Source organism: Delphinapterus leucas, chromosome 1 (genome assembly GCF_059928025.1).
Source record: "Delphinapterus leucas isolate spDelLeu-1000000601 "Yukka" chromosome 1, BTC_Dleu_Yukka2, whole genome shotgun sequence".
Lineage (NCBI taxonomy): Eukaryota > Metazoa > Chordata > Mammalia > Artiodactyla > Monodontidae > Delphinapterus > Delphinapterus leucas.
The window spans coordinates 115,318,414-115,329,215 of NC_143129.1; the positions used below are offsets into that span (position 1 = coordinate 115,318,414).

At 34.9% G+C, this 10,802-nt stretch overlaps 1 protein-coding gene across 1 annotated transcript in view; it reads left to right on the forward strand.

The window, feature by feature from the left end:
• COL24A1 (collagen type XXIV alpha 1 chain) overlaps positions 1 to 10,802 on the forward strand; it is a 430,389-nt gene that overhangs the window by 383,663 nt on the left and 35,924 nt on the right. Inside the window, exons 48-52 of the mRNA XM_022580934.3 lie at positions 5,233 to 5,340; positions 7,019 to 7,126; positions 7,219 to 7,272; positions 7,870 to 7,932; positions 10,718 to 10,771. Coding sequence (XP_022436642.2) covers positions 5,233 to 5,340; positions 7,019 to 7,126; positions 7,219 to 7,272; positions 7,870 to 7,932; positions 10,718 to 10,771 — 387 coding nt within the window. The remainder of the gene's footprint in view (positions 1 to 5,232; positions 5,341 to 7,018; positions 7,127 to 7,218; positions 7,273 to 7,869; positions 7,933 to 10,717; positions 10,772 to 10,802) is intronic.

The following is a 10,802-nucleotide window of genomic DNA, read 5'->3' on the forward strand; positions in this document are numbered from 1 at the left end:
TGCTCGCAGTGACTTACGCTTTGCTGATTGGTTTTAGACAAATCATTTAGAAAACACTGGAAAGAATTCCTAGGGATTAGCATCTGTTTCTCTTGAAAGCAGAATTACTCATCCATCTGTATATTCATAAGAAATGTTTGTTCTCTACTTGTATGAAACATTGCTTGGAACTTTGTACAGAACACTCTGCTACTTTCCTCAAATTTCTCTCTAAGAAACCAATGTGAACAGTAAATGATTTGGAACATATTTATCGTGCTGTGTTACAATGTCTGATAGCGCTGCAAGTAAAATGAAGTTTCTCGTGTACAGTTAACCCTAAGGACTAGTCATATGGTCTTTATTATTCTCACTAAAAATACTTATTGACCTCAGGAATGTTCAGCCTTTGCATGTCCATTGTTCATGTATCACCCAAAAGATGCCTTTTTTTTTTCTGTTGGAGAATAAAGATTTTTAAAAATACCTAAACTTACAAGTAAAGTGAGGTAAAGTGGTACTATTTTAGAACTCCGGAATGTTGAGGTGTCCTGAAGTCATCTAGGGTGATCTTTCACGTGATACATCTCCTCTCCAACTGGGATCACTAGTTGTCTAATACAGCCAGACACAGGATACGCTCAGTCTTGAAAGACAACCCATTGTTATTTTTTTAAATTCTGTACTCATTCGTATTTTATAACCTTTCACCTAGTTTAATTCTGGAGCGACTTTGTTGGTCTATTTGTTTTCTTCCTGGCTTACATGTCCTTCCTTCCATCTTTTATTTATGACCTTGTAAAATCTGCTTTCTCTTTAGGCCACTGGTTTCTTCAGGTTTTTCAACCTCTTTTTGTTTTTATTGGGAAGGGCACTATTCATCTGAATTTTGTTTTTAAAACTTGCCTTTCCTATAGTCATATTCCCATTAGAATCCTGGCCATTGGTGTAACACTTATATCTTTCCTGAACATTTTTTTAAGTTTTTATTGAATTTGTTACAATACTGCTTCTGTTTTATGTTTTGGTTTATTGGCCCTGAGGCATGTGGGATCTTAGCTCCCCGACCAGGGATCGAACCCACACCCCCTGCATTGGAAGGCGAAGTCTTAACCACTGGACCGCCAGGGAAGTCCCTTCCCTGAACATTTTTGAAATTCTGTATCCCACAGTCTCAAATGACTATGACTGGATTTGCTTTCATTTGTATTGATGAGCTCTACAATGGCACCATCTCATGTCTCCAGGGTTCTCATAGTTCATATGGAAAGTACACTACCAGATAATCTATCCCAGAGATATGGAACCAAAAGGCTCCCAGACCAAATTAAATCAAATCGATGTAAAACACATAGCAAGAAGCAAAGGGAAAGAACTAGCGTAGGTTAATGACTTAGGATAAGGTGCAAGCAACGTGGAAGAACCACACCACCTGAATCCTTAAGTCCACAATGTGGATCTCTCTCTCTCTCCCTTGCCTCTCCCTCCCTCTGTCATGCCCCCCTCCCTTCCTCCCTCCCTATATAGATTTTGCCCTCATAATGGTTCCTTACAAATATTGAGAGCCACTAATATAGATAAATGGTGAGAGATAAAATGGTTGATGTAGATTGGGACAAAAAAAGATTTGAAGGTCAAGCTAAGGAATGTGAGCCTGTGTCCTAAGCACTGAGCATAGTACATGGCACCTAGTGATAGTGATAGAAAAAATGATTTTATTCATTATTTTAGTGAGTTTTGTGATCATGAAGAAAATCTGCTTAGAAAAGGTAATTTTTTAATATATTGAACTATTTTTTTACCACTAGTAAGAGAATAAAAAGATATGTGATAATTTGGAGGAAACATTTTTTAAAAAGAGGGAAAGTGCTTTAGCATTAAATTCAAAATTGGCTTTACCTTTTAAATCCTATTCTCCCAAGCAGGCCTTCCACAGAAATGAGTCTAGCGTATCTGGAGTCAGTTATCTCTCCTACCACATTTATAACTCTAAGGGAAACAGCTTTACCTTATGATCCAGTTAACCCTACCTTCTCAGTAATTTCTTTTCTAATTAGCACCAAAGGTAACTTCCCCTCTTCAGAACCTTTCTAGTATTTATATCTCTTTTCTCATCTGGTCTTTATTTTTTTTTACATTTCTGCCTTTATTATAACTATTTATGTTACAGTCTATTTAACTTAATTTTAAGCTTCTTAAAAATAAAAACCATATCTTATTTATATTTGTATTCTCCACAGGGCTTCTCATGATACCTTCTTTACACATAGATGATATTCAACAAATATTGTTGAATGCATGGAACAACTATTACACGACCCAATTTATTATCCCAGGAATCAACTCAGAAAGTAGCAATCATCTCCTAGAACAGGGGTCAGCAAAATTTTTCTGTAAATATTAATAACTGTTTTTGAGTTTGCAAGGCAAGAGGCAAAATCAAGGGTATTACTTAAGAACTTATGTAACAAGAAAGAAAATAAGTTTTCACAAAATTTTTATTTATGCAATTTAAAATATATTAATGTAGTATAATTTTTTGTGATACAAGTCTACTGATGAGAAAAACAGAATTCTTTTGCAAGGGGGATAACATTTAGCTTATTACAGTTTCCTATCATCAAAATTTCATTTGTTAATGTGACTTAGAATGAGTTTTGCATGTTTTACATAGTTCATCTTTGAAAATTCTTTTCACACAGATATGTACTGCCAAATACTGCAGTTCATGAGCATATGATTTTAACTGAGCATATTCATTGCTTGGAAGGAATTTATAAAATTCTGTTAGATTCTTCTCTTGGTAGTTGCCTTTTAGAATGTCATTATATTGTACATTAGTCATTTCCAATTGAAGTTATAGGTTGAACTCCTCAAGTGAACAGTTAAATGGATTTTGAATATAGAAATTTCTTGGATCTAGGTCTGAAAAATGCTTTAGAAATGCTTTTGAAAGTGAAAATGCTTTTCACTTTCAAAGGCTGAAAGTGTTTGAGCTCAGAAAATCTACCCACCGCAAATTTGTGTGGAAATGGAGATCTTACTTCTTGTTTTAATTTTTGACAGCACAGGAAGTGTATAAAGTTGTTTGACATTACTTGTGATTCAAACATTAGTTGTCATCAAAATGACTTTATCACAGTATGTTTCACATGTGAGCATTGTTTTGCCCTGCAATTTTTCGTTGAATTCATAGATAAGCATTAAATGAGTCTGCAGCAAAATCTAATTTCTAAAGCCATTTATCATTCCATAATAGAGGTTGAGGGCAGTTCTTCTCATTCAAAAAAACTTCAATCATAGTCTCAAAAATCTCAATAAAACTTTATCCCTGCTAAGCCATCAAACTGCTACATGTTAGAGAAAGTCAGGATATTCAGTTTCTATTTTGACAAAAAAAATTCACAGAACCACCGAAGGTTAAATTTACAAGAGTCAATGATAACATATGCTAGATTCAAGTATTTTCCTCAGAGTACCTGATAGTGAATAATACAATAAATAAACATAGCTCTAAATATCTTAACATTTTCACAAGTTTTGTTAATTCGTCTAGTTAGTCTTTCTCTTATCCATTGCCATCAGTTTTATCACATTTTAGCAGATACCACTTCAGGTTGAACTGATTTAATGTTTTAACTTACTTGAAAATATTCTTACCTATAGTCACTCCACAAACTATTCATACAGGTTAATGCTTCAGGCACTTCAAACTCAGCAATGACTCCTCAAATAAACAGCTGAGCAGTATTACTAACATCTGTCGATTAATCAAGAGGCAAGGAAAACCACTTGAAAGCATTTGCCTTATTTTTCAATTGACTATTGATGCTGCTCCAGTGTCCTTGACATTTTAAGCAACTGTTCTTGCCAAAATGCTAAGAAACGAGTTTATTTTTGCTGCACGATTTAATTAAATCTATCAATAAGCAACTTTGTTGGACTAACAAATGAGCCACTCAGAAACTTTAGTTGCAACTTCATTTTCAAATTTTTGTGAAGAATTTTTATTGTGATAAGATACTCCGTTTTAGGTTTCCTCATTTTTCTAACTGTTACACTTCTGTGAGGTGGGAATATTGTGTCAAGTGCTTGGTATGATAATGTTGATGTATATTGTACTTTTTTTAGCAAAACTATAGTGTCATTGCATAATAAATAAAGCTTTCACATCTAATTTGATCACAAAATAATCCACATTCCACTGTGCCTTAAAAATGCAACATTCAAAGCCAACTGTTTTCTTCTTTTCTTGTTTTGATACAACAGATATGCACTGATAATAAAATCTCACAATGAGTCAATATATGTTCCTCTCAAAACACTGTCAAGTTATAATTGCATCACTGTAATTTGCAGTGCAACAAGCAGTAGTGGGAAGCAATGAGTGCCTTTTAGTCTCTGCCACAACGACATTATAGCATAAAGCAGTCACAGACAATATATAAATGAATGAGCATGACTGTTTTCTAATAAAACTTTATTTACAGATTCTGAAACTCTAATTTCGTGTAATTTCCACATCTTGAAATATTATTCTTCTTTTGATTTTTTCAACATGTGAAAATGGTAATAACTATTCTTCGCTCACAAGCTCTACAAAAAGAGGGGATGGATTGGGTTTGGCTTGCAAACCATAGCTTACCAACTTTGATTTAGGATTTGGCTTTGAGGAAATACTGTTTGCTTACTTAACTTTATTCCCAATTAAGCTATTTGAAGCAAATTTTCTGGAGTCATGTGTGATTGAAAACTAGAATATTCTTTTTTACTGAGATATAATCAATATAACATCATATAAGTTTCAAGTGTACAATGTAGTGATTTGGTATTTGTATATATTGAGAAGTAATGACCACAATAAGAAGAATATTCTTCTTAAGGGTGTGTTCATTAGAGTTGTCATGCACACAGGAGTATAACACAAAAAGTTAGAATGTGACAAACATACTTCACATCTAGGCTACTTAGTCAGAAGATACTGACTTTGGTGGATAGTACAAAGGTGGACTTTGTGCTGCCTCAGTATTTTTATTTTAAAAACCCAAGACCATTACATTAACTATAATTAGAGATTTTAAACATCATTTAAACATTTCACTTATTTGGGAAAGAAGCCCAGGATAACTCCCAAACCTGGGCAGTGTATCAACAGTAGGCTTTCAGAACACCAACCCCTCCTTCATTTATTGAGCGTCTGGATGGATTTTCTAGGAGCTGCACCAGTCTTCATTTCTTATCTGTGTTATTTAGGGTGTCAGAGGCAGCCCAGGAAGAATGGGACTGGCTGGGTCTCCAGGTCCTCAAGGAGCAAGGGGTTCATCGGGTCTTCCAGGAAGCCCAGGAGTTCTAGGCCCGAAGGTACTTTCATGTTTGTTCTGATGGATGAGCAGTATTGACCATCCCTCCTGGCCCTGAGTTTACTGGCTAGATCACAGGATGGTAAGACTGATAGCTTTTAATAAAATTTGGCTAACATGAAAACACATTAGGAAAAAACGGAAGTGTGTGGCCTTGACATAGCCATCTCCCGTGATAGCCACAGTGCATGTCATTTGCCAAAACTACTCATAAACCCAGGACTGGTGATGCTTTAAAAAATGTTCTTTGACTCATTTTGGTTCTTCTTTCCTTTCTGTCATCCACCTTCTCCGCCAAAACAGAAAAATCTTATTTACTTCCAGTTGCATACTTTCTCAGTTATACTTCCTGTTCCCCTACTTCTGAACCTAACCAACCAATTAATAAATCTGATAGGAGTACAGATTATTTCTTAAGGTCGAAGTGATAGTAATTGTCTTGCCTTAACATTCATTGCCAGGAGTATTGCCACATGGCAATAGGCTTTCCATACAAAACCTCTCTTAGAAATATCTCAGTGCAGATCTGACCCAGACAACCAAGAGACTAGTCCCGTATCTAATGCTATTTCATAAAAGACTAGGATTAAGACATTGGCACCCTCATCATTATTACCTCTTAATTTGATTTTCAGAGTTCCACTTATAAAGAATTTCTAGGTATTCTGACCCATATGGGTAAACTGAAAATGATGACCCAGCAGCTTACTGTTTAAAGTTTGAGCCTTTCTGTTAATGTTTATACCATGAATATCCCTTTCCACTGAAATACAAGATAGCTGAGCAAATGCTAAAGCTAGGAAAATAAATAAGAAAGATCCCTACCTTTTATGTGTGAATCTGCAAAAAAAAAAAAAAAAAAGATCCAGTTTGTCAAGTCCCAAAGCTGTATCTTTATCTCAATACAGTGAAGGATAATTTGCTAATCTTAAAGCTTTGGTCAAAGTCTACCAAGCATCATTTTTCATTACCTTATCTATAAACTCCACATGATTCTTGTTTATTTTTAGAAATGGTAAAAGCTATTGCAACCCTCACTTCAAAAACAAAATAAAAATAAATTTTAAAAGGACTTGACTTTTTCAAATAAAATAATGATAATAAAGTATGTCTTAAAAGTGAACTTTTAGGGGATAAAGAGGACTGGTATCAAAGGAATCTTGGGAAACAGATAATTGAAATTTCTTAATGATGGAATTGAAAAGATACTCATGGCAAAAACCAGGGTTCACACTTCAAGAGATTCTGCTCTGTTTCTGATATCAGATAGCTGAATCATCTCTGTATGTAAGAAAAACACAGCAAAATAATTTCAATTCAAATAAAATACAAGTTCCATCGCATACAAACGCCTCCACACATCCTACACCCTCACTATTCTCTCTGTAGCCCCACTATCCTCCTCCTACTTTTGCAGGCCCCCTCTTCCCTCCTCTTTCCACAGTCATGACCACAATCTCTGGAATGTTATTTCCCTGCTGCCACACTTCTCATTCATTGTAATCAAATATTATGTATATGGAAACTATTGGTGGGGAGAATGATCATGCAGATTTTGACTTCTCTAGTGCCTTGTACACATGCCTGAGGATGGGCCAGTATTTAGATTTCATTTAAAAGCCAATATATTTATAGGTTCTAAAGTCAAGATAACCTTTCTTTTATTTTTTTGTCCGTAGGGTGAACAAGGGCTACCTGGTCAACCTGGAATTCCAGGTAAAAGAGGTCACCGAGGAGCACAAGGTGATCAAGGACCATGTGGAGAGCCCGGCATGAAAGGGCAGTCTGTAGGTGACAACTCAGAAATTCACTAAGTACTTGTTCTACAGACCAGGCCAACATCGTACAATAATGGTTATCATATCTATTCACATTGCAGGGAGAACATGGTATTCAAGGTTTGACAGGTTTCCAAGGATTCCCAGGCCCCAAAGTATGTTCACATATTTTCTGCTCATCTCTGGCTATGATGAAATACCAATGTTGAAATACCAATGTTCAACATCTGTTCAAGAAACAGATGTTGAAATACCAATATTTAATCTCTGACTTGAGCTTTTGTTTTTTTAATCGCAAAATTTCAGTTGGTACAGAGTAATATATTTGAGTTTTGAATATGTTAATTTTGACTTATGTAACTATATATTTTCCTAGCAATTTTATGGAATAATTAGCTTTTGTCTCTTCTCATTCTGTTTTCCCAAACATTTTATTTGAAAAATTTCAAACATAAAGTTGAGAGAATGAGTAAACACCTATATACCTATTACCTAAATTCTACCAAAACATTTTACTCTACTTGCTTGACTATGTACCTACCCATCTATTTATACCTCCTCCTCTCTCCATCCATTTTTGATGTCTTTTGAAGTAAATTGTAGACCTCAGTACGATTCCTCCAAAATACTTAAGCCTGTACTTCATTAACTATCAAGTTCCATTTTTAAGAGCCAATTCTTAATACGTTGGTACAAGGTTATTTCATGTACTAAATGTTCATATTTTGGCTTTTTTTAAATTGTGTTTCTAGGGTCCTGAGGGAGATGCTGGCATTGTTGGAATATCAGGTCCTAAAGGTCCTATTGGACAGAGGGTAAGTATGAAGTCATTCTGCCTTCCCAGATATTGTGATTCTTTGTTGACTACAGGAATTAGGGTTAAGAACTCTAAAATAAATATACTCCAAATTAATAACTTTAAAAAATGACTCTTAAAACAGAAACTCATTAGAGCACATGCAGACATTCTCAACCTTTTTCAGTTCGTTTGTTAGTTTGAGCAAAAGACCTCACAGACCACCTGTACTGCCCAGTTCTTACTTTAAAAAAAAAGAATTAATGTAACTACTGGATAATATATTAACTCATACCAGTTAATAAATATATTATAAAAAACATAAAGCAGTTTCATGTTATAAGCATTAATATAACCAGGGACTAGAGACCACCCCCATGTACCACCTGGAGGAGGCTTGTCTATGACCAGAGCTTCTCAGACCACACTTTGAAAAATGTTTCCCAATAGCTGTGTTTCCTCTGCTCAGGGGTGGGTATCCCCAGAGAGTAACGAGAAACTCCTTAAAGAGTTGGAAAGGTCAGGGCTCTGAAGAACTCCAGTTAGCTGTTTAGTGCCTGAAATTGCAAACTGTAGAGAACGTAAATAGGATAGATAAGTCACCAGCAGTAACTGGTTATTGTTTTTGTTTGTTTGTTTGCTTTTTTATTAACCACACTCTCCTAACTGATGAGATGATCTATAAAACTAAAGAGAAAAAAGGTTAAAAATAAAAGCCAAGCACTGGTTTGACTGTGGTAGTAGCACCTCTATGGCTAACAGCAGTTGCTAAGGCAAGGGTGGAGAGAGCTGAGAGGAAGGAGAGCAGTTCAGATAGAGGAGAACTGAGTCTTGAAGAAGAATTTTAAAACTGAAAACCATTATCTTGTGCAAATATTAAATGAAAAGTCATATTTTTAAAATCCTACGCCGCTTCCCTAACTCTTACAATAAATTATTTCCTATAATACAAAGAGCAGTGTTATCATGGGAAATGTTTATTTAAAGACCCGTCTCAACATTTCTCCAGGTGCAAATGTATTAGTTATTTTTATGATTTCTGAAGAACCATGGAAAGCTTGTGCTTTTAGGTAAAGTCCAATTCTTTATCATCCACAGGTGGGTTATGTATGGATAGGCTTCTCTGTGATAAATATTGGTTTTAAGTTCTTACATAAAGTTCCCCAGTAATTAAATTCATTCATTCTGATTTTATTAAGTTCTCAATTAATTAAATCCTTTCTTTATATTGTCAAAGAGAAGTTGGCTGCCTGCCTAGCCTCTGTCCTAAGCAAAGTCATATGAGGTGCTGTGTCTCTATAAGCCAGGATCTGAACCTATACTGCTTTGCAGCTCCAGAAATTTTATCAGCTCTCCAACAGTAAGGTTATGGTAACTAGTTCACAAATACTAATTTATAAGTACAGATATTCCTATTAAGTCATTGTAGAAACAAGTGAAAAGTCTTGCTAGGTTAATATTTAGCATAAAACTATTATGTACCAGGTACTGGTGTTCAGTTTATGTCCCTATATCATTTACTCCTCATAAAAATCCTGTGAGAGATGCTATTATCCCCATTTTGCTGGTAGGGAAACTAAATCTCTGAAAGGTAATTTGCTGAAAGCCATATGTGGCTAGTATGTAGAGGAGCTGGAATTTGAATCCACATCGATTGACTGAATAATACGTACCAATCATTATTTCTGCGAGTTAGATCATGGTCAAATTTATTAGATTGACACTTTCTTGGCTTTTTTTTTTTTCCCAGTAATAAGCCAATCTGGAGGATATATTTGATTAGGATAAGAAATCAAGCCTCTTGATTGTGGACCTTTGTGATTTGGGAACCATATTTAAAAATTATCACTTAAAGTAGATCTTCATATTTAAAAGTGCTTTCATTAGATTTACTTTTTAGAGTATCAGGTAACTTCTCTCATTCTAAGCCAACTTAATCTTAAAGCTATTTGTCAATAGACTGAATGGCATTATAATTATCTCCACTGAGTATTTTTCTGTATCTTGGCAGGAGTTGGACAAAAAGAAAGACTGTTAGATAGCCACATTTATATATGCCACGTTAAGTGGAGCTAGAAACATTGAAATTTGAAGCTAGTGGTAGCGGGGATGGAGGTTGAGGGAAAATAACTAAAACATGTATTTTGTATTCATTAAGAAATGATAGGCTCCATTTTTAGTTTGGGAGGAGTTGACCAGAGATCCAGCTTATTCAAGGTTACCTTCATAATCAAATAGCAGCTTACACTTTCAAAATTGTTTTTCACATTTAGTTCTCACAGTGGCCCTGTGAAGTAGGCATTCTTATTTTACTGATGAAGCAGCCAGAAGTTTAACTGGTCACAAATGATGCCCTCTGGTTCTTTCCCATAATTTCTCTCAATTCCATGCTGCATGTCACTCAAATATCTGCTTGTTCAACATCTGTAAATAAATTTATTCAAAATTTTGTCCATGACTCTACATAGTCTTTGTTACATAAAGTAATTGCATTTGTTATGCAATGACACATATATAAAATGGCACCACTGAAGCTATCACCACATAAAAATTGTAATGCTGATTTATCAGTTTGTTAGAAATTATAGAGATTAATTCTCCTAATGGGAAACCATAATAATATGCAGAATTGCATCAAATCAAAATTACTATGATTTCTGCCAATAACATAAGATTTTGTAATAAAAACTGGAATTATGTGGACATGGACTATTTTGCCATTGTGCAAGAAATTTTCTAGAATTTTCCTGAATTATACTGGCATTGAGACTGACTGTTTTCTTTTTTTTTTTTAACCCCAACAGGGAAACACTGGCCCCCTTGGCAGAGAAGGTATAATAGGCCCAACAGGTAGAACTGTAAGTTTGTCACAATACAGGTTTTTTTTTT